We start from the raw sequence: 25,800 nt of genomic DNA on the forward strand, positions 1-25,800 counted from the left end.
GCCGCAGCAGTGAGAGACCCGAGTACCGCAAAAAAAAAAAAAAAAAAAAAAAAAAAAAAAAAAAAAAAAAATCTAAGCCTTAAGCCCTGTGAAAAGAATAATGGAGTTTCCCATTGTCTTACAATGCAAAAGAGACAAATACTAGAATAGAGGATTCTCCAGGAGTAGAGCCCTAGTGAATACTCTGCTCTCAGTGAACCACAAGCTGACCAAGACTTACCAAAACTTTCACCCACCCTCCATGGGATATAGTAAAGAATCTCACACAGTGATAGAAATGAACTAATAAGGAAACATTTTATGAAGTAAGAGAGAAAAGGGACAATTGGTTAAGTGATAACCTTAAGCAGGCAAGGAAAGATGTAAACTAGTGTGAAACAGAGAAGTTGTCCTTAAACAGAAGCATGTAAAAAAGAAAGTAGAAAAGGCAGAGTATATGGGTGCAAATGCAGGTAGGCTGGTGAATGAAATGGTGGGGACAAGCAGAAATTCTTTTTTCTATTGGGAGGCAGACGTTGGATGCTTGAGGAGAAAGGAGAAAGATAAAATAGTCCTCCAGAGGGGGAGACTGAGTGGAAGGTTGCCAGGCAACACCAAGGGGCTACTTGAAGACGGTGGTCATGAACTCAAGGTAAGTTCAGTCAGCAAATTTGTGTGATAGTCTCCTGCCATATAAAGCTGTGAAGGTGTAGAACAGGCAGAAAGTTAAATTTATAAAACTTAGGTTTTGCTAGGTGAGCAGGATAAAGGAAGAGAGGGCCAAAACAACTGAGGTTATATTACATGCAAGTTGGTGATAATTACGGTGAGCCATGGAATCCAAACTAGATGAAGAGGGAAGTGAGGACATGAGGGGATTAAGGGATAGGAAAAGAGGTGGTAAGATCAATATAATCAGGTGCCAGGAGAGTTGACAATTTGCAAGAGTTAGAGTTCTAGAGTGAGCTGGAAAGATAACAAATGGTGGTCATCAAGCGGGATGCTTGAAATTGAGACTGATAATGACCAAGAACAGGGTATGACCATAGGGTGGATGGCAGAAAGAGTATAGCGTACGTGGATTATTGGAGGAGATTCAAAGAGATGAGAGGGATATTGAAAGTATCACCTACATAGATATTTAAATCACCAAGAACTGTGACAGGAGTAGGCTGAAGAAAGAGACAGTGAAATAGATCCTAAAATCTTTAAGAAATGAGGGAAGCGACACGGGAATGTGTACACGACTGCAACAGGAGTGTGTAATGGGTGATACAATCTGATACATGGGCCTCAAAGCTGGAGGTGTTTAGAGAGAATAAAGGAACAATGATCTAAAAACACTAATGAGGAACAAGCCTCCAAGCCCAGTGGTCCAACTGCTGGGCGAGGGAATATATTCACATTTGAGAGGACTGCAGTGGAAGCGGTATCCTCAGGGCGGTAATCAGGTTTCAGTTAGAGCAGGAAGGTATAAGTAATGTTCAGAAAGGAATACCCTAATAATTTGATTCCTTTATCAATGTTTACTGAAAGGCACTGAATTAGGCACTAGGAATAAAACAGTAATAAAGACAATGTCAGCCCTCACAAAACTGTGACTCAAGTAAGAAGTCGCATATAAAAGTGATTACTTTAAAGAATATAACTAAAATTTTATAACAAGCTAACAGTTTTATTAGAATGCATATACTTGAAGAATGATATAACAAAATATGTGATTATTTTAATATAGCTAATCATTGTGGTATTAATTATAATCTAAAAACTAATTCGAATTAAGAATATGTGGGGAAAAGTCATTTTTTAATGTAAAGAAAGAGGGGAAAATGTTAAGTGTATGCTTTTTACAGATATTGTACATGCAGTTACCTGAGACAAAGCAGCATCCCGTTCTTCAATCACTGCATTCATTTCTTCTGCAGTTATTCTCTTTTTACATTCCTTGGTCTTGTAGATTCTATCCACAATTATAGCTCCATTCTTCTGAATAGCTATCCCTGTGTCTGCATTGTTTATTCTGTTCAGTAATTCCTGTAATGTCTACCAACACCATTATATGTTAGTCAGACATGAAGTTTTAATATATTTTATTTAATATAGGGTTTTAATTAATAGGCACATGTGAATTGTAAATTGACTGAGTAAAGTTATTGAATTTTCATATTGCAGCAAAGATGTACATTATTAGTGTGTCAATTCTTCTTTTTCCCACATCTTAGTTCTTGAAACCCACTCAATTGAACTTAAGCCTCTAAGATATAAGACTGACATCAAGAAATCTCCTCAGAGAATGGCTTACCATGTCATTTTCTTCAGGGTTAATATTTTCTAGCCTAGAAAAAAGGGACACAGAAAGCCTGATCAGTAGCATTTCCTTAGTGCAGCAAAATGAGTTCGCTTTTTAAATCTTTAGAACCTCAAGTAATTTCATTCGACTAGTCTTTAGAGTCAACCATGACATTGAACATATTAAAGTGCCACCTGCTCGACTCCATCTTTCAATAATGCTCCATATCTTCTGCACTGACTTCAGACTGTTAAGTTATTAATGTTTACTGCTATATATGACTACAAGGATCAATTGTTCATATGTGCTTAGATGAAGAAAGTTCCCCAGTGATAGAAGTACTCATTCTCATCATTATATTTATTTCTAGACTTTCAATTCTTACCAGAAACTGTATTTCCTATCCTTTTTGGACATTATCACAAATAAAACAAAGCAAGTATTTTTATTACAAAGTTTAACTATGTTCCCTCAAAAGCAATGACAAATAACTACCACTAAATTTGACCTGAAAATCTCCTGGTGCTACCTATTTGTTGAAACAAATACGCTATATAGAAAGGCTGACCAAAATTGGTCACATTTTTAAATGACTAATGTTATTTTCTTTTTTGCATAACATAGAATTATTCAATTTAAAGGCAAAAAAAGTAAACTTGTTCTCTTCATAAATGGACTTTTTGTCTTTTAAGAGTCATAGTGTTTATGTTTGTTGATGTTGGTAAATTGAAATGCAGTTAAAGTAAAGAAAGAAGTTCTAAATGACATATTTAGAAAATGTATATAATATAATTTAGGCAGTCATTAAATTGGGTAGATTAAATGAAAACCTGTAATGGGTACCAGTGAAATGATGGAGATTTTAGAAATGATTTCAATTATTTAAAAATTGTACTTAAAAGCTCAGATATCCAAATTCGTGTTTCAACTTTTCCCCCTCCATTTCTGTGCTCCTGTGATTTAACATTTACCACAAAAAAAGGATACTAGGAAAAGATTACAGAAGACACTTAACAAATTTGTTACAAAATTGTTCCAAACTCCACAGTTCAATCAAACTGCTATAATCATGGAGAGAAAGTATAGATTTTAGAACATTACATTTGCACAGGAAAATATATGAACATATATCAAAAAAACTATTTCTACCCATATTTAAATGGTGTAAGTCAATAGGTAGGTGTAGTAATTTTGAATTATATCTATTTAATGTTTATCTCAAACTACTAATGTCCCCTTGGACTCACATTCCAATAAGGGCAAATATGTACTCTTATCTTTTTCTCCCAAAATAAATCAAGTTTTCAAATATCCTGCTTCATAAAAGCTTAGTCTACAAAAACTATGAGGATAATCACTTCCTTTTTTTTTTTTTTTTTTTTTGCAGTACGTGGGCCTCTCACTGTTGTGGCCTCTCCCATTGCGGAGCACAGGCTCCAGACGCGCAGGCTCAGCGGCCATGGCTCACGGGCCCAGCCGCTCCGCGGCATGTGGGATCTTCCCAGACTGGGGCACGAACCCATGTCCCCTGCATCGGCAGGCGGACTCTCAACCACTGCACCACCAGGGAAGCCCATCACTTCCTTTTTACTCAATTAAAAAACACAGTGGAAAAGTATAAGATAAAATTCTTCCACTTATTTATGATCATGTAAAAGTATTTGAAGAACATGAGTGGCATTTAACCATCAGTTATTGGTTGGCTAAATATGATTTTTAGGGAAGCCATATGTGGTAAGGAATATTTACCTTAATGTTGTTCTTTTTAGATGAAATCAAACTAAGGTCAATTAATGGCAGTTTCCAAAGAAGTTTCAATATTTATAAACTTCACAATTTATGAAACTTGATCATTTAAAATGTAAAAAGCTACATGGAAGTTAAGCATTTAGATTCACAGATTACTGGGAACTTAAAAAAAAATTAGTTCTCAATATTATGCATCTCCCTTTTTTTGTTTCAAAGAGTTACATATGATCAAAAAGAAAATAACAGTGTAGGTAGGTTAAGTAATTCATATATTCCAAATAATCAACATAACAAAAAGTGCATGAAATTCCTATGTAATATTTATATGTTTTTTTCAGGCAATGCAAAATGAAGAACTATTACTTTAAGGAAAAGCAAATGAAGAGTTTAAATGTTTTAAATTCACAGCTTTCAATAGGAAATGGTTAAGATAACTGTATTTAGTCTAATATTAAATTCCCTGCTAACAACCAAAATTAAAAAAAAAATAAAATCAAATTTTCTTATCAGATGTTATATACTAGATCCTCGGCACATAAATTTAGCATTCTGACCATAAATAACTTATGTGGGGGCTTCCCTGGTGGCACAGTGGTTGAGAGTCCGCCTGCCGATGCAGGGGACATGGGTTCGTGCCCCAGTCTGGGAAGATCTCACATGCCGTGGAGCGGCTAGGCCCGTGAGCCATGGCCGTTGAGCCTGCGCGTCCGGAGCCTGTGCTCCGCAACGGGAGAGGCCACAACAGTGAGAGGCCCGCGTACCACAAAAAAATAAAAAACTTATGTGATTGCCCTTAAAAGTACATGATATATAGTGATTTATCATTTTCTGAAAAATGAATGTGAATCATGTTTTGGTGAGTGAGTGTGTCAGGTATGACATGCAGGGCATGAGTGAGCCACATCAACCACTTGGCATGTGAATCTCTATTTTGCTTTATTATTAGCCTTTATAATTGATATAAATATAGTGATAAATGGTCACCGAGAGGAAAATAAAACTTAAAACCTTTTATTATACAGCAGGTTCTTATTTGCTGTACACCTGCAACTAACACAGCATTGTAAATCAACTATACTCCAATAAAAATTAAAAAAATAGTAAAAATGCCTATTTAAAAAAAATAAGAGGGACTTCCCTGGTGGCACAGTGGTTAAGAATCCATGCAGGGGACACGGGTTCGAGCCCTGGTCCGTGACGATCCCACATGCCGCGGAGCAACTAAGCCCGTGTGCCACAACTACTGAACCTGTGCGCTAGAGCCCGTGAGCCACAACTACTGAAGCACACGTGCCTAGAGCCTGTGCTCAGCAACAAGAGAAGCCACCGCAATGAGAAGTCCATGCACCGCAACAAGAGTAGCCCCTGCTTGCTCGCCACAACTAGAGAAAGCCTGCGTGCAGCAACGAGGACACAACGCAACCAAAAATAAAATAAATAATTAAAAAGAAAAACTCTTGTACCTAGTAAAGTCTGCCTTTGTAGTGCAAACTCATTCACAGACAATATGTAAATGAATAGGTATGGTTGTGTTTAAATTTGCATTTCTTTAAAAGTTTCAGGAAGTATTTGTCACAGATATCAAAGATCAACTACATAGTAATTTAGTCTCAATTAGATTATATAGAGTAGGGATGAGCAAACTTTTTTTGTAAAGGGTCAGATAATATTTTAGGCTTTACCATATGTTCTCTGTTGCAGCTACTAAATTCTGCCTTTGAAGAAGAAAATCTATTCATAGACAATATGTAAATGAACAGGTGTGGTTGTATTCAAATAAAACTTTATTTACAAAACAAGTGGAAGGCTGGATTTGCACCATAGGTCCTTACTTTGCTGATCCCTGATACAGAGTATTGAAAAATGAGATCAGATCTTTGATGTTAATACACTGTAAGTGCCAATTCAGTATATTTGACACATTTTTCTGAGGTGGGTCATTTAATATCTAGTTAAAGATAAAAAATCAACAATAGTGGCTTCCAGAAAATTAAATTCAGTCCTACAATAAGGACATTACTTACTATATCACTTAAGAAAACAAAAATTAGACAAACAACTTACCTTTAAGAAAAAGGAAGCAATTTGAAACAGTTATATAAGACACATAATTTTCTATGTAAAATGACTTTTTAGGTTTAAGGTTTACTAGCAGCATGTACAACACATAGTTTTACTAGCTTAATAAAGACAAAGTAATAGTTGGTATTATATGACATACAGCCAACAAACTATACATTATGTATCATTAATATGAAGTTTACAATTAAACAAAAGAATTGCAACCTTTCATAATCTTTAAATTATGCCTACAACAGTCTAACTAGACAGTCATGATAATCAGTAAGAATATTGCTGAAGTAAATGTCCATAGGTTCAAGTTTCAATTGATTTCCTATACCATGCAAATTCTGACTGACAACCTTGCACTCTAAGTGAAAAGACTCATGCATGAAATGTCACATATCTTGATTTATTCCTAAATCAGTCAATATCACATCTTTCCTTTCTGAACCTATAGTCCTTTACCTTGTTCAATGGGAAGAAGCAAAACTTTGACCCCCAAATGATAAAAAGAACAAGTGATCAGCTTATCAAAAAATTCTAAATTGTTTTTTTTCTCTAAGTCTCCTTTCTTACACAGTGCCACCTTTAATATAAAAAATACACCAACAATAACAGATTGAAAAATAGATACCATGTTCTCAAAAGTTGGAATGTACCTATGCAAACATGTCTATATTGGCATGCATATGTAAGTCATTTTAACCTGAATCCTTTTTACTTTTTCCTAGTTTTGGATAAAAGCAAAAGAGACAAAGAAAAAAGCATTAACAATTCAAGAGGTAAGGGAAAGCAGAGAAGCGGCAGAATAATAAGACAAGACAAACATACAGAAAGATGAAAAGTAGATCGGAAGTGGAAAAGATGACGAGAGAAAAAAGAAGGAAGGAATTTCCAGATTATAGGAAGCAAGAAGTAAGGAATTAAAACAAAAAGATGTGAAATAATTTATACAATTTCATCTTATACTCAATGCCTCTAAATATGCCTTTCAGTCAAGCAAAGCTCAGTTATAAATTGGTTCTATCTTAACAAAGATTTAGTCTAAAATGCACTATTGAAGTTCAGAGCCTAGAGACTTCAACTGAGTAGAAAAGAGCCTCCACAGTGCCATTTAAAACTGTACTGAAATGCTATTTGTTGCTGTTGTTCTTCTTGCTTCTTCTGTATGATTTTTCCTGATCCCCTCACCTGAACCCCTAGACTGTAATATAGCTGTCTATAAACTTTTCTTAGGAACCAATAATTCTTCATATCACTTGATACTATTTTGAGTATTTATGTAATTATTCATATTTACTTAATGCTGATCTTAACTAAATTGAAACCATAATGCTGTGTTCCTGCAACTAGCACTGTACTTGACAGATAATAAATATTCAATAAATATTTATTGAATGGACTAATTAACTAAAAGATAAGTCTTGGGACTGTTTTCCTTTTCTCCATTCCCCATTCCTCCCTCAATAGGAATGCTACCAAGAACAAAATGAAAAAGTCTCGCCTCAAGGAACCCTAATTTTCATGTATTGTAATAAAAACTATAACAAAACATATGTACAGATTAAAGTAAATAGACAATGGAAGATTTAAAAGTTTAGGGAAGAAGGATAGGCTCAATTTAGATCCATCACTTAAAGAGACAGAATGAACAAAACTAAGAGACCAATTTAATAGGAGTTCTGAGGAAAAAGTTTTTGTTTGGATACGTGGGCAGGTGGTTGTGCTGCCGATAGTTACAGGGAATTAAGGAGGATCAGGTTTTAAAAATAAATTAATAATTCCATTTTGGATATGCTAAGGTTGAGATGCCTGTATAGCTCTGAGGTAGATAAGTCCTGCAATGTATAAGTGACTGACTATGACTCTTTGGGCAGGTAGTCAACCACTCTAAGTTTTTTCACCTATAAAGCCTGAATATCACTCAATGAGTTGTGACATTGTATAAAAAACTGATTTGTTATCTTTTGGGGGTGAATTTTATTTCTAAAAACAGTAAAAACTGGGCTTCCCCGGTGGTGCAGTGGTTGACAGTCCGCCTGCCGATGCAGGGGACATGGGTTCGTGCCCCAGTCTGGGAAGATCCCACATGCCGCGGAGCGGCTGGGCCCGTGAGCCATGGCCGCTGAGCCTGTGCGTCCGGAGCCTGTGCTCTGCAACGGGAGAGGCCACAACAGTGAGAGGCCCACATACTGCAAAAACAAAAAAACAAAACAAAAAAAAAAACCAGTAAAAACTATTGAGAAGCAAATTTTATGAATAAAATTGGTGATCAATCTACATAAAAGATTTATGGTCATAAATTACATGCTAAGTATAGTACTGTGCAGCAGTTGACAAATTGAAGGTAATAGTACTTGCAAATCTCTAAAGAAAAGTTCTAAAGTTTTTAGTAGCTGCATTACTGAAAAAAAGAAAAAAAGGTATCTATTTTGAAGAGTATGTTTAAACACATTGGGTCCCAACAACTGTTTTGTAGATAAAAACAAACTGATTCTTAAAGGTATATGGAAAGGCAAACGTACCAGAATAGTCAAAATAATTCTACAATAAAAGAGCAAAGTTTAGAGGGATGACATTATCCGATTTCAAGACGTAACATAAAGATTTAGTAATCAAGAATGTGTGGTACTGGCAAAGGGATAGAAACACAGATCAATGGACAGACAAGTAAGTCCTGAAATTAACACACATGAATAGTCAAGTAACTTTTGGCAAAGGTGCAAAGGAAATTAGTGGAGAAATGATACCATTTTCAACAAATGGTACTAGAATAAATAAATGTCCACATGCAAAAAAAAAAAAAGACCATTTACATGTACCATGTATCACTTTACACAAAAATCAACTCAAAACAGATTGTAGGCCTAAATGTAAAACACGAAATTTATAACTCATAGAAGAAAACATAGGAGAAAACTTGGTGCGACCTTACATATGACAATGAGTTTTAGATTCAATTCTAAAAGTACAAAACATGAAAGAAAAACAATCAATAAACTGGATTTTATCAAAATTTAAAACTTATATCCTGCTAAGCACACTGTTAAGAGAAGAAAAATACAAAACGTGGACTGGAAGAAAATATTTGAAAACCACATACCTGAAAAACGACTTACATCCAGAATATATAACAAACACTTAAAATTAACAAAAAGGAAACAAACAACCCAATGTAAAAAACTGGTCAAATATCTGAACAGACATTTTACCAAAGAAGATATACAGATGGTAAATAAACAGGAGCTCAATATCATCTGTCATGAGAGAATGGCTAATGTTCAAAATAAGAAAAAAAGCAAAACAAGAATGACAATTCCAAATACTGGCAAAGATGGTGAGCAACAAGAACTCTGATTCATTGCTGGTGGGGTGGGCATATCCCCATAACATGACCCTGGAGCAGGCTGCAGTGCCAGAAAGTAAGAAATGGTTGAAAAAATCAAAAGGATGGGAACATGTCAAAGGCATGTAGGAGCCACCTAAAAGAGTTTCCAATGGTCAAAGTTGAAATACTACACAATAGCGAAGATCAATAAAACTAAAAGCTGGTACTTTGAGAAGATAAACAAAACTGATAAACCATTAGCCAGACTCATCAAGAAAAAAAGGGAGAAGACTCAAATCAAGAGACTTAGAAATGAAAAAGGAGAAGTAACAACTGACACTGCAGAAATACAAAGGATCATGAGAAGTTACTACAAGCAACTATATGCCAATAAAATGGACAATCTGGAAGAAATGGACATATTCTTAGAACAGCACAACCTTCTGAGACTGAACCAGGAAGAAAGAGAAAATATAAACAGACCAATCACAAGCACTGAAATTGAGACTGTGATTAAAATCTTCCAACAAACAAAAGCCCAGGACCAGACGGCTTCACAGGCGAATTCTATCAAACATTTAGAGAAGAGTCAACACCTAGCCTTCTCAAACTCTTCCAAAATATAGCAGAGAGAGGAACGCTCCCAAACATATTCTATGAGGCCAGCATCACCATGACACCAAAATCAGAAAAAGATGTCACAAAGAAAGAAAACTACAGGCCAATATCACTGATGAACATAGATGCAAAAATCCTCAACAAAATACTAGCAAACAGAATCCAACAGCACAGTAAAAGGATCATACACCATGATCAAGTGGAATTTATCCCAGGGATGCAAGGATTCTTCAATATATGCAAATCAATCAATGTGATACACCATATTAACAAACTGAAGGAGAAAAACCATATGATCATCTCAACAGACGCAGAAAAAGCTTTTGACAAAATTCAACACCAATTTACGATAAAAACCCTCTAGAAAGTAGGCATAGAGGGAACTTTCCTCAAGATAATAAAGGCCATATATGACAAACCCTCAGCCAACATCATTCTCAATGGTGAAAAACTGAAACCATTTCCTCTAAGATCAGGAACAAGACAAGGTTGCCCACTCTCACCACTATTATTCAACATAGTTTTGGAAGTTTTAGTCACAGCAATCAGAGAAGAAAAAGAAATAAATGGAATCGAAATCAGAAAAGAAGAAGTAAAGCTGTCACTGTTTGCAGATGACATGATACTATACATAGAGAATCCTAAAGATGCTACCAGAAAACTACTAGAGCTAATCAATGAATGTGGTAAAATAGCAGGACACAAAATTAATGCACAGAAATCTCTGGCATTCCTATACACTAATGATGAAAAATCTGAAAGAGAAATTAAGGAAACACTCCCATTTACCACTGCAACAAAAAGAATAAAATACCTAGGAATAAACCTACCTAAGGAGACAAAAGACCTGTATGCAGAAAACTATAAGACACTGATGAAAGGAATTAAAGATGATACAAACAGATGGAGAGATATACCATGTTCTTGGATTGGAAGAATCAACAATGTGAAAATGACTATACTACCCAAAGCAATCTACAGATTCAATGCAGTCCCTATCAAACTATCAATGGCATTTTTCACAGAACTAGGACAAAAACTGTCACAATTTGTATGGAAACACAAAAGACCCTGAATAGCCAAAGCAATCTTGAGAAAGAAAAACGGAGCTGGAGGAATCAGGCTACCCGACTTCAGACTATACTACAAAGCTACAGTAATCAATACAGTATGGTACTGGCACAAAAACAGAAATATAGATCAATGGAACAGGATAGAAAGCCCAGAGATAAACCCACGCACATATGGTCACCTTATCTTTGATAAAGAGGCAAGAATATACAGTGGAGAAAACACAGCCTCTTCAATAAGTGGTGCTCGGAAAACTGGACAGCTACATGTAAAAGAATGAAATTAAAACGCTCCCTAACACCATATGCAAAAATAAACTCAAAATGGATTAAAGACCTAAATGTAAGGCCAGAGACCATCAAACTCTTAGAGGAAAACACAGGCAGAACACTCTATGACATAAATCACAACAAGATCTTTTTTGACCCACCTCCTAGAGAAATGGAAATAAAAACAAAAATAAACAAATGGGACCTAATGAAACTTAAAACCTTTTGCACAGCAAAGGAAACCATAAACAAGATGAAAAGACAACCCTCAGAATGGGAGAAAATATTTGCAAATGAAGCAACTGACAAAGGATTAATCTCCAAAATTTACAAGCAGCTCATGCAGCTCAATATCAAAAACCAAACAACCCAATCCAAAAATGGGCAAAAGACCTAAATAGACATTTCTCCAAAGTAGATATACAGATTGCCAACAAACACATGAAAGGATGCTCAATATCACTAATCATTAGAGAAATGCAAATCAAAACTACAATGAGGTATCACCTCACATCGGTCAGAATGGCCATCATCAAAAAATCTACAAACAATAAATGCTGGAGAGGGTGTGGAGAAAAGGGAACCCATGAGAATGTAATGGGAATGTAAATTGATACAGCCACTATGGAGAACAGTATGGATGTTCCTTAAAAAACTAAAAATAGAACTACCATACGACTCAGCAATCCCACTACTGAGCATATACCCTGAGAAAACCATAATTCAAAAAGACTCATGTACCACAATGTTCATTGCAGCTCTATTTACAATAGCCAGGACATGGAAGCAACCTAAGTGTCCATCAACAGATGAATGGATAAAGAAGATGTGGCACATGTATACAATGGAATATTACTCAGCCATAAAAAGAAATGAAATTGAGTTATTTGTGGTGATTGGATTGACCTAGAGACTGTCAAACAGAGTGAAGTAAGTCAGAAAAAGAAAAACAAATACCGTATGCTAACACATATATGGAATCTTAAAAAAAAAAAAAGGTTCTGAAGAACCTAGGGGCAGAGCAGGAATAAAGATGCAGATGTAGAGAATGTACTTGAGGACATGGGGAGGGGGAAGAGTAAGCTGGGACGAAATGAGAGAGTGGCGTGGACACATATACACTACCAAATGTAAAATAGATAGCTAGTGGGAAGCAGCCACATAGCACAGGGAGATCAGCTTGGTGCTTTGCGACCATCTAGAGGGGTCGCAATAGATAAGGATAAAAGTTCCCTATAAAAATAACTGAAGTCTCTAAAATAGAAAACCTAAAAAACAAATGTAAAATCTCCCTGAAATAAAGGAAGAATCATATAGTCTTTAGAAAGGCATGCTGTGGTTCTAAAAATATTACAGATCAACCCGAACATACTGATTAAGTTGTTCTATTTCAAGAATAAAGAATCATTCAAGTACCCAGGCAGAAAAAAATAAACCACCTATAAGGGAGGAAAAAAGCAATATGATTGACCTCAGACTTCTTTTCAGGCAAACTCAATGTCAGAAAAGTCAGTAACATTTTTACAGTGTTTAGAATGAAAAAATACTTGAGCCAAGAATTTTATTCATAACCAATTTGAATATAAGGATAACAAACAGCCAGTCTAGAGTACGTTAAAGTAGAGAATAAAGTATTTATAAATCCTTCCTTAAAAAACTATTTGAGGGCTTCCCTGGTGGCGCAGTGGTTGAGAGTCCGCCTGCCGACGCAGGGGACACGGGTTCGTGCCCCGGTCCGGGAAGATCCCACATGCCGCGGAGCAGCTGGGCCCGTGAGCCATGGCCGCTGAGCCTGCGCGTCCGGAGCCTGTGCTCCGCAACGGGAGAGGCCACAGCAGTGAGAGGCCCGCGTACCGCAAAAAAAAAACCCAAAAAAACCTATTTGAAAACGAAATTTGGTTACCCAGGAACTCTCCACAATAAAGAACTCAGGTGTAAAAATGCCATGTATGATAAAAGTTCAAGTAATGATTACTCAACCCTTTTAAATATAAAATAAAGGTTAAACAAGGGGAGCACTTTGGCTATAGAATCCAATACAGCTTTTACAAATTTTTTAAAAGTAGAATTCATAAAGAAAAGAAAAAAAGGAGTTTAAAACTGTTATTTATTTCATAGCTGAGAGTCAAATAATATTGCTTAACTAAAACACTGCACAAAAAATATTGATGAGATTCCAACACCTTAATGTTTTTCCATCTCTTAAATTTAGATAGTTCTTTTGGGAATTAATATATCTTACTGAGAGAAAACACTGCCTGAAGTTCAAAAATTTCTTCAGTTTCACTTCAATTGATTACTACTCTTCAATTCAAGTAACATTTATATAGCATTTGCTACAAGTATTTTTCAATACTTATTAAATCATTTAGTCCTCATAACAACCAATATAAAACAGCCACTATTTCCCTGTTTTGTAGAGAAAAAACAGAGTCCCAGAAACTCTGAATCTGTCCATGACTGTACAGCTAGGAAGCAAAAGAGTGAAGATTCAAAGACAGGTACCTGTGTCTGGAATCTGTGCTCTTCACCTCTACAATATAATGCCTCTCAAATAAAACAGAATGTAGAAAATGAATTAATTTTTATCAAATTAATTCTATGTATGCATCTATTCAACCACCAACCATCTATCCTTCCAGACAGTAGTGTTTATATAAACAAAGAGAAATGTTTGGAATAATGTTTCCCTATTGATAAAGATAGTTATTTGGGAGTAGGCAGTGTGGAATTTAGCTAAATTTTTGAAATTATTTTTAGTTGTCAACAAGTTAATGTTTTACAATGAGTCTCTCCATCTACTTTTTAAATGAGCCTTCAAAAAAAAAATGAAACCATTAATATAAACAAAAACCAAATCACGTTACCTAGTCACAACATGAATGCTACAGTATTAATTATTTAATGATTCTGTCTAATGAACCACCATGGGTTTTTTTTGTCTTTTTTTTTTGTTTTTTGGCCACGCCCTGCGGCTTGTGGGATCTTAGTTCTCCAACCAGGGATCGAACCCGTGCCCCCTGCATAGGAAGCGCAGAGTCCACTGGACCGCCAGGGAGTTTCCCACCACGTTTTTTTTAAAAATAAATTTATTTATTTATTTTTGGCTGTGTTGGGTCTTTGTTTCTGTGCGAGGGCTTTCTCTAGTTGCGGCAAGCGGGGGCCACTCTTCTTCGCGGTGCATGGGCCTCTCACTATCGCGGCCTCTCCTGTTGCGGAGCACAGGCTCCAGACGTGCAGGCTCAGTAGTTGTGGCTCACGGGCCCAGTTGCTCCGTGGCACGTGGGATCTTCCCAGACCAGGGCTCGAACCCATGATCCCTGCATTAGCAGGCAGATTCTCAACCACTGTGCCACCAGGGAAGCCCCCCACCACGTTTTAATTAGTATTTTATTGTGATCCCTCAGAGGCTAGCACAATATTGGGCACAGCAAACATTTGATAAATATATTGAGCGATCAACATAAAAATATTAGATTACTACATTCTATCTTGCAGGTAACATTTCTAGATGCTCTCGGGCCTTTCTACCCAACGTGGACACCTTAGATTAGCATCATTTGCATGACCTGGGAGCTTGAAAAAAGGCAGAATCTCAGGATCCACTCCAGACGTTATCTAACAAGAATCTGCATTTTAACAATATTCCCCAAGTGACTGGAGTGCACATTAAAACTGGAGAAGTAATTCTTTCCAGAGCATTGTTTCTCTAAGTGCAGTATGTTATCTACCTATACCAGAATCACCTGGTTCACTTGCTAAAAATGTAGATTCTCAGGCTCTACCCTATTTCAGGTGTCAGGTTTCAGTTTAGAACCCACAGCTAAAAGACTTAAAAAGTAGTGGAGAATAGGAATGAGCACAGTAAGCAGAGAGCAGTAAAAGAACCCAGAGCTGAAATAAATCAAGGAGGTGACAATAAGGAGAGGGAAGAAAAGAGGAGTCACAAAGGAAGGTAGAGTAAGGATATCAACAACAGAACTATGAAGAAATAAAGTAACTGTACTAAGAGTGTTGTGCATTTCTTTTTTTCTTTTCTTTTTTCTTTCTTTCTTTCTTTTTTTTTTAGTGACTGAAAACTACTAGCATGCCAAAAGTTTTAGAAAAAGACTGTGGGGATATGGAATTTACCACTGTAACATATAAGTAGAGAATAACACTTTTAAACATGTAACCACCACATAATTCATGTACTTTGTAAATGCTCCTAACATCATATGTAGTTTTAAATGTGTACATACAGTTTTAGAGACATTTCCATATGCTTGGATCGTGCAATTGCTTCATCTCTCTCCTCATTGGCTAACTGCAGTCGAGACATAATAGCTTCATCACGTTCTCTCTGTGCAAAATACACCTCTTCAACCAGAGCTACCAAAATATATAATTCATAATTAGTGAAAATAAAAGAAAAATGCATACTTTTAGCAAAAATAAAAAGCAAAAAAAATATTTTATTCAGCTGAGTTAGCATCAATTCATTTGTTTACTTGAGAAAACATTATCTTTTTAAGCTACTGCAAAATTGAGATACTATTTCATACCCATAAAAGCAAAAATTACAAGGTCAAATAGTAAAAAATATTGAGCACGTGAAATAAAGGAAACATTCAAATGCACTGCAGATAGGTGTATAGGTTTCGACAACCTCTGATGAGCAATTTGGCAATGCTGAAGTTGTGCCTAGTCCATAACCTGGCAAATCTCCTCTTTGGTATGAAGCCTAGAGAAATTCTTGCACATGTGCACAAGGAAACATGTATAAAAATGCTTAGGAACAATGTATAAAAATGTTTATTTCAGCATTATATAATAGCAAAAACTTACAAATAACCCAATTGTCCAATAACTGGAGCAGGAATAAAGAAATTACTGTACATTAAAAATGGAATACTATGCAGCATTTAAATGAATTAACTACGGACAAATGGACAAATCTCAAAAATGAAAATTTGACAAAAATAGCAAGTTGCAAAATAAAGCAAATCTATTATTCGTGGATAGACACAATTAGTAAAAAATATTAAAATAAACATGGAAATGATAAACACCAAATTCAGGACAGTAGTTACCTCAGTAAGATGATGGAAGGAGAGGAAAAAGGAGAGTCAATGGGGGCAGAGTTGTGTTGGTTTAGCACTGAACGTCTCCGGGGGCACCATTTATATCGATTATAATACAAATGACATCATGTAAATTTCTGCAGCACTATATAGGGAGTTTTTATGTTACCTGAAATTGTCACTTCTCAAACTTAATTTCTACTTGAAATCTTATATAATGCTTAAAATATCACTGCAATTTTAGACAGAAAGGGGCTCAAATACTTGGATCACTGAACCAAATTTATTTATACTGTCAAACCACAAAATAAACTTAGGAAAGACATTTGAAATGTTCTTTTAGGTCATAAAACACTGGGTTTCTGCTAAGATTTGTCATAGATTAATATAATGTTAATCAAGATAGTTACTTTTATATTACTTAAATTATAAGTAGTGGAAAAGAAAAAAAACCCTGAGAAAAAAGCAACTGTATCTTTTCCATAATACAGTATAAAATGGAACATGCAATGGCAAAGCAAAAGTCAAAACTACTTCTAAGAAGCTAAGCCTGAGGGAAGGTGAATAAATTAATTAATTCATCAAATATTTATCAAGCTCCTGTGGCAGTCATCAATCCAGTTTTAAGGAATATGAATATAGCAGGCTAAGAAGTCCTTGTCATCCTAGAGTATACATTCTACTACAGGGAAACAGACAGTAGAGAGAAAAACAGGCCAAAAATTAGGTAGGTAGGTAGGTAGGTAGGTAGGTAGATAGACTGCTTTGAAGGAAAATACAGCTGTATCAGAGAAAAGAGTGATTTGGTAGATAGGGAATAGGGCAGACTATTTTAGAAAGGGTGGTCAGAAAAGATCTTTTTAAATAAGTGACATTTCAGCACGTTCAAATAAAGGAAGAGTAACCATATTCATATTTGAAAGTAGACTAAGCTGAAGAAAAACCAGGACAAAAGCCCTAGAAGTATTAGCGATATAACAGCAATACGGCTGGAGTACAGAGAGGGTGAGAGTTTTGGGAGATCACACTGTAAATCACAGCAAGGAATTAAGATCTCATCTAAATGTGATGGTAGTCAATGGTGGTTTCTGAGCAAGGAAATGGCAGCATCACATTTACATTTAAAAAGGAATTCTGGCTTCCAGGTGAGAAGTAGTTCATAGGTGGGACAAACATGGAAGCAAATTCCAGAAGGGAGACTATAGGAGTGGTTCAAGCAAGAGTTCACATCAATAACCCACAATAACCCTTTCCCTGAAACTTTAAGCTACCTAGAAATAAGTATCAACTTCTAGAATAGGAACAATTTGAACAGATCTGTGTTTCAGAAGGAAACTCCCTGAGATTAGCATTCAGTGTGTGGAAGATGCAGGGATCACCTGTATCAACTTCCAAAAGTTGCAGGTTGGATTGTACATGCCCCTTAACCCAATATTAGATTATTATAAAAGTTCACATAAGAAACAATGAAACCCTGAATTAAGACAAGGGCAGCACAAGAGAAATAAAATAGATTCAATTCATAACAAAAAGTTAAGTATGTACCAAATTTCAGAGGAGAGAAAAATAGGACAGGTGACTTCACTAAGGCATCCCTCAACCTATCAAAAGGTAATCTCCATGAAACTCTGGGGTAAACAGGCTACTCTTTTTACTGCTAACACATAGATTCCAAGGCAAAAAAAAAAACCAAAACAGTCTTAGCGCAACATTCAAGGAAAACTGGAGTCTAGTTCTAGCCTACCTTCCAGCATCATCTACCACCATATTCCCTTTAGGACAGTATTTCACAAAATATAGGATGTGAAACACATTGTTTAATAGTTATGTCACTTTAATGTATATTAGAAAACCATAACTAGCACATCAGACCTATAATTTCTGAGTGGCATTTAATTTAATGTCCAATTAAAATTCAAATTTCTTTAAATTACCCATATTGTTGAGGTAGATGCCAAAAAAGGGTAATTTTCCATTTTTTCATTTATTTAAAGTTCAAAAACAAAAGAATGGCCTGGCTATTAAACTTAGGATAATGGTTACTAACTTTTGGAGGTAGTACTAGAAGGGAGGATGAGGAACTTTTCGTGATATCTGGTGATATTCTATTGGTAATATTTGGTTTTTTTCTACATCTGGGTGCTGGTTATACAAGTGTGTTCACTTTCTGAGATTCATAAAACTGTACAGTTATTTGTGCACTTTTTGGGTACAGACGTTAAAACTAAAAAAAATTCCATTAAAATATATATTTATCTAGTTAAAAAGATGAGATTTTTAAAGAAAAGCATTAAGTGAATAACAGGAAAAAAGCATATATGATAAAATCTTCGAGAGTATATGTTAGGATTAAATTTTAAGCAACACAGCCTTGTCCTCCTGGTCAAGACAGGGTAACAGGATCCAAATTTGTATTCCAACTTAAAACAAATTTTTTAATGGACAAAACATGCATGGGATGAGTTTTCAAGTTGATAAGGAAATAAAGAGAGTGACCTGAGAGAGGAAAACAAAATAGTTGAGCCCTATGACTGGCCCAGCTTAATACATTGAAAGTTTTCTGGACATGGCACAGGAAAGGAAGAATCCAGGAGGAGGCCAGCAGACTCCACAATTTGAAGAGAGGAGTCTAAGGAAACCAAAGCAGCTAGAATTCACAAGACAATCAGAGGAAAAAACAGCTGCAAAGAGAGAAAGCTTTGGAGACATGCAGAGGGTATTCCTCAAGAAATCAGCTGAGGACTGAGCACACACATGTGAGTAAACTACCCATGCAGGGGAAAGAGCCACCTGAAAGTTTTAGAGGCATCAGTGCCCTGAGCTCCACAAAACCAAAAATAGTACGTGTTCCCACTAGCCAGATTGGAAAAACTCATGATTCATGAACTACTACATAGAATACACAGAAGGGTCTTGCTTCAGTAGTGGGGATTAATTAACCCTAGACTAAACACTGCTCTGGTAATAACCTACCTATCTTTAAAGCATGACCCAGAAGTAGTGACCTGTTTCCAAGAAACGTAACTATATCTCAGAACAAAGCTCAAAAATATTTTATAAAAATACAAAAATACCAGCTCCCAAAATGGTAAAGTTCATCATGTCTGGTATCCATTATGAGGCATGCAATCAAGCAGCAAAATTAGGACCCATAAAGAAAATTTAATCAGCTAAAACTGATCAACATTTTGTCAACTAATACATAACCTTGTTTCATGTATGTTTCTTTTTAAAAACACCTTAGTTAATATATATTGTTGATTTATTAGCACTGAACTCATGGCCAACAGGACAATAACTCATGCCTGAACAAAGTTTATCCATAACACACACACAGCCTTCCATGCTTCGGGAACATTAGATTGCATTTCAGCACGCAGCTGTCTTAAACAGTGAAATCACCAATAGAAAGTACAAAAATGCAATAAATGTAGCACTAAATAAGCTGCAAAAAGGACACTTACTTACAATATACGAGCTGAAACATAAAAGCAGAGTGTGGCCTTAAGATGATCAGATTGTTTTCCTTTTCTTGGTGTGTTATTTTGGTAATATTGATAGATTTTTAAATGGTAAACCAACCTTGCATTCCACAAAATAAATCACAGTCCCAAATGCAAAACCTAAAATTATAAAAGTTCTGGAGGAAAACTTCTTTGACTTTAGGTAGGCAAAGCTTCTTAACTATAATAATAGCAAAGCATAAACCAATTTTTAAAAATTGGTAAGTAGGACTTCAATTTAATTCAATTACAAATTTCCACTCTTCAAAAGATGCTAAGAAAATGAAAAGACAAGCCACAGACTGGAAGAAAATAATTGCAAAGCATATATCTGACAAAAAGACTTGTATCTAGAACATAATTTTAAAAACTCTCAAAGCTCAATAACAAGGAAACAAAAAACCCAATTAAAAATTGGGCAAAAAACTTGAACACTTTTTTCAAAGTAGATATATTGATGGCAATAAGCACAAAAAAAGGTTCTCAACAGCTTTAGTCATTACAGAAATGCAAATTAAAACTATGAGATAGCCACCACACACAGCTGACCCTTGAACAACACTGGCGTTAGAGGTGGACACCCCCCCACACCTCCTGCAGTCAAAAATCCGTGTATAACTTTACAGTTGGTTCTCTGTATCCACAGATGCAGAACCGTTGATCATGTAGTACAGTAGTATGTATTTATTGAAAAAAAATGTGCATATAAGTGGACTTGCAGAGTTTAAATCGGTTTTGTTCAAGGGTTAACTATACAAACCTATTACAATGACTTATATGAAAGGCTCATTAAAGATGTTGGCAAGGATGTAAAACAACCTGGAACTTTCATACACTGCTGGTGGAATGTAAGATAGTATAATCACATTATGTCAGTTTCTTAAAAAAGTAAACATACACCCACAAGATTCAGCTATTGCACTCGGATTTCTCCAAGAGAAATTAAAGCATAGAAATTAAAGCATATGTCTAAATACAAACACTTCAATACAAATATTCATAGCATCTTTATTTATAATAGCCAAAACCCAGAAACACCCCACATTCTTAGTAACAGATGAATGGTTAAACAAACTATATAACAAATTGTGCTAGAACAACTGGATTTCTCACGTATAAAACCAAATGCTTTTAATCAACAGTTTAGATAAAGTTAAGGAATTCTTGCTATGAACGCAGCTTTTGGAAGATCCAGTAGTTTCCAGTACAATTTTCATATATTTTTTAAGGCAGTATCATTACTGCTATGTGGTTGTCTGTGTCACATTATTCTGCTTCTGTGTATCAATTCATCATGCTGTTTTGAAAGAAATTTCTGCCCATAATGTAGTACACAGTAATGAGTTTTATTTTCCCCTTCTAGTTGTATACAATCTCCTAGGAAGGATATTCATAACAGCTTAGAGAAAACAACATGATGTATTATGAAGAATATGGGCTTTAATTCAGATCCAAGGTGTTGTCACAGTAAAGTTAGGCAACTTGTTTTTTTTATACTTTTCTTAAATTATGTTAGTCACCATTCGGGTGTATAAAATGCACAGAATACCATCAGTTACGGTTATTAGGGGAAATTAAATGAGATGATATATAAAAGCTCTTAGTCAAATAAAGTAGATTCTCAACAAACGTTAGTTCCATGCCACCAATACCATCATCACCCTCAATCCACAGACTCACAATTTGGCTTCATTTCCACACACATTAAAAATGTGATTTTGATTAATTTGGACCATTTATATCTATAGCCATTTCAACATTTCTTGCTTTTTTCATTTTTACCTTTTTCATTGGCATGCAAAAACTATAAATGGGAACTGAAGGAGATATTATTCAGAACACATTCAGAACACTACAGTATAATGACACAGGTCTGTACAAAATATGATATTCTAAGATATTTTTACATTTTTACATTATAAAATACTTCTAATTTGTGGGTCAGATAGGATGCACAAAATGATGCTAAACAGTCACCTAGGTACAGATTAACATGTATGTTATATTGCCCTGTAATATTCTGGCATATTGAAAGGTTAAAACACTATTTACTAAACTTTAAATGCCGACAGGCTTCCTATCACTTCTGTATAGTGTGATGAGATCTTTATAAAGTGACATTTAATGTAAGCTGTGTTCTACTTTATATACAATAACACTTGATTGAAAAGGTAAGGCTGTTAATATCAAGGGCTTTAATAAGTCTTGTTAACTCTATGCCTAAAGACAAATGCTTTACATCAAGGGTATATTTGGTCCTGTGTAATGAAGAGAAAACAATTTTTCCTCTATAATGCTGTATCAACTCTAAATATATAAACAACGTGTGTATTTAAAGGAGTATTCTAAGGTTAAATTTTAAAATGCCATAAAACACACACACACACACAAATCTGATTATATATTTTATAAATGCTAAGAACAGTTTTCCAAAAGTAAGGTATTACAAAATGATAATTTTTAACACCTATTAGGTTATATGTGAAATTTGTTGATTACGAAAAACCCGATTCCTTTTCTAGAATTCAGTACTTCTAAAGAATCAATGTGCAACTCTCAAATATTTTCAGTAAAGAAAGCTTAATTGTAAACACTGAGCTTTTCCAAGGTAGATGACTATTACAAAGTTCACTAGAAAATCAATATAGCATTTTAGTTGGAATTTGCTCATTAAACACCCACAGCTCTAATGCAAATTATGATGGAATGAATAAAGCAAATACATATGCTTCTTTCTTTTTATTAAATGTAAAATCTACTGTTAATTGCATCTCGTATGTCATACAAACTTTTCTCCTTAACTATTAAATAGCAGCTTTAACAAAAGTCATTAGAGATTCTCTTTCTTTGACTTGAATAAATTTCAATATTTGTTCAGTAAAGGTTCACAGCAGTTAAATTATATTAACAAATATTATTAGCTACTATGTAAGCCAACCCAGTAAAATACTTGTATTGTAGGTAGAACAAATCATTGGGTGTTTACAATAATATTTGGATATCTCCATTTTTAAACACGGTTATCAAATATCCTATAATTCTTAGTCAAATGAGAAAGATTCAGAGAGGATCACCCCCACTCCCCACCCACAAATACTCAAATTTGTTTAGTAAGCTAATTGTTTTCTAATATAGGCAAAAGTAAATATGAAGAAGCTGAACCATACTAAGTATGAGTTTATTGAATCAAGACAGAGTACATATTTCCTTAGTAGAACCCAAGTCTATTGACAAGCCCATATTCTACACTTCTCAAACTACTTTTAAAATACAGTAGCAGTGAGACAGTATATTGGAAAACATTCTAGTTTAAACACTGAACCATGATTCTCTAAATAACATAATTTGGAGGACAGACATTTCCCAGGAAAAAGAATCCATTTAACATCTTCACGGTAGTTATGTAAACAGAAAAGGCTGAATTAAGGAGAGGGAAGAAGAAATCATTAGGATTTGAATTTGAAACATGTAAAATAATCACTGATTACAATTCAGCTTCCAAAATTCTAACCAACAAATATAATATAGATAATAGTTTGGTAAAAGACTTTATTATATATATAAGAATTTCAGATTGTCTGAGCATTTACTATTATTGCTTTACATGATGTGAAATGAATTCCTTGTAAACATAACATTTAGTGTTTTACAAAACCACCTCATATATATTCCAGAACCACAAACATTATGCTATGTCTTAATTTCCTTAAAATTTACAATTTCTCTTTCTTGGCATAAACTGTTTATTATAAATTTAAACACAGATGGTAAATGCCACACACCAGTAGAGAATTAACCAACCTATTCCAAGTAGTGTGATGGTTCTACTCTTGGCATTACATTGCTGGATTCAACTTATTTCTTCAGAACTTCTTTTACAAGCCAGAATATTGTATTTCTAAAACTGGATTTGAATGTTCACCATTTTACATGATTATTCTATAAATAACCTTTTGTGATTAAAAATACAAGCTCGTAAAAATGTGGCGACAGAAATGTGTTGCATAGTTTTGTAACATTCTGTGCATAATTAAAATAAACAGGATATCTTCTCATATTCTTCAGTATTCAAAATTATAAAATAGAATAGAATAGAATTCAATCATTTGGACATGACATATTTGATTGAACTAAGATGCTCCTAAAATCAGATAAACACCATTTCCAATTATTCACTATATAAACAACACTGTAATGAACATCTTTGTACACAAATCTTTATGTATATACACAGTTAATTACTAAGGAAAATTCCTAGAAGTATGATTATTACATTAAAAAAGTTTTCTAAGCTCTTTACATGTTTTAAAATTTTCCTCTGTAAAGCTGCTATAAATTTATACTTACCAAGAGTATAGAAACTGCTAAAGCTTGATTAGAAAATTATACAAAATTGTGACTTTAAGTAGCAAAAATATAAACCAGTAACTCTTTTTAGCAAAACTCGCAATCATTATATACATGTATTGAGTACAGATAACTCAAAGACTATATAAGAACACTTTCTAAAAATGTGCTTTTTACATTCATACCTCTAATATATCGATATTAGAGCTATAAATTTTTTTACATTTATTGGAGTATAATTGCTTTACAATGTTGTGTTACTTTCTGCTGTAAAACAAAGTGAATCAGCTCTATGTACTCATATATCCCCATACCCCCACCCTCTTGTGTCTCCCTTCCACCCTCCCTATCCCACCCCTCTAGGTGGTCACAAAGCACTGAGCTGATCTCCCTGTGCTATGTGGCTACTTCCCACTAGCTATCTATTTTACATTTGGTAGTGTATATATGCCAATGCTACTCTCTCACTTCATCCCAGCTTATCCTTCCCCCTCCCTGTGTCCTCAGGTCCATTCTCTACGTCTGCATCTTTCTTTTTTTTTTTTTTTTTTTTGTGGTACGCGAGCCTCTCACTGTTGTGGCCTCTCCCGTTGCGGAGCACAGGCTCCGGACGCGCGGGCCCAGCGGCCATGGCTCACGAGCCCAGCCGCTCCGCGGCATGTGGGATCTTCCCGGACCGGGGCACGAACCCGTGTCCCCTGCATCGGCAGGCGGATTCACAATCTCTGCGCCACCAGGGAAGCCCTACGTCTGCATCTTTATTCCTGTTCTGCCCCTAGGTTCTTCAGAACCATTTTTTTTTTTTAGATTCCATATATATGTATTCGCGTACGGTATTTGTTTTTCTCTTTCTGACTGACTTCACTCCGTATGACAGACTCTAGGTCCATCCACCTCACTACAAATAACTCAATTTCCTTTCCTTTTATGGCTGAGTAATATTCTACTGTATATATGTGCCACATCTTCTTTATTCATTCATCTGTCGATGGACAGTTAGGTTGCTTCCATGTCCTGGCTATTGTAAATAGTGCTGCAATGAACACTGTAGTACATGACTCTTTGAATCCTGGTTTTCTCAGGGTATATGCCCAGTAGTGGGATTGCTGGGTCGTATGGTAGCTCTATTTTTAGCTTTTTAAGGAACCTCCATACTGTTCTCCATAGTGGCTGTATCAATTTACATTCCCATTACATTCCCATGGGTTCCCTTTTCTCCACAACCTCTCCAGCATTTATTGCTTGTAGATTTTTTATGATGGTCATTCTGACCGATGTGAGGTGATACCTCATTGTAGTTTTGATTTGCATTTCTCTAATGATTAGTGATGTTGAGCATCCTTTCATGTGTTTGGTGGCAGTTTGTATATCTTCTTTGGAGAAATGTCTATTTAGATCTTCTGCCCATTTTTGGATTGGGTTGTTTGTTTTTTTGATATTGAGTTGCATGAGCTGCTTGTAAATTTTGGAGATTAATCCTTTGTCAGTTGCTTCATTTGCAAATATTTTTTCCCATTCT

The 25,800-nt window shown here is 35.2% G+C and overlaps 1 protein-coding gene across 2 annotated transcripts in view; it reads right to left on the reverse strand.

The window, feature by feature from the left end:
- MIPOL1 (mirror-image polydactyly 1) overlaps positions 1 to 25,800 on the reverse strand; it is a 299,590-nt gene that overhangs the window by 191,402 nt on the left and 82,388 nt on the right. For both annotated transcript variants that reach the window (XM_079912918.1, XM_079912919.1), the window contains exons 7-9: positions 15,610 to 15,739; positions 2,282 to 2,315; positions 1,852 to 2,022 (exon numbers count right to left, since the gene is read on the reverse strand). In XM_079912918.1, coding sequence (XP_079769044.1) covers positions 1,852 to 2,022; positions 2,282 to 2,315; positions 15,610 to 15,739 — 335 coding nt within the window. The remainder of the gene's footprint in view (positions 1 to 1,851; positions 2,023 to 2,281; positions 2,316 to 15,609; positions 15,740 to 25,800) is intronic.

Source organism: Stenella coeruleoalba, assembly GCF_951394435.1.
Source record: "Stenella coeruleoalba genome assembly, chromosome: 2".
Lineage (NCBI taxonomy): Eukaryota > Metazoa > Chordata > Mammalia > Artiodactyla > Delphinidae > Stenella > Stenella coeruleoalba.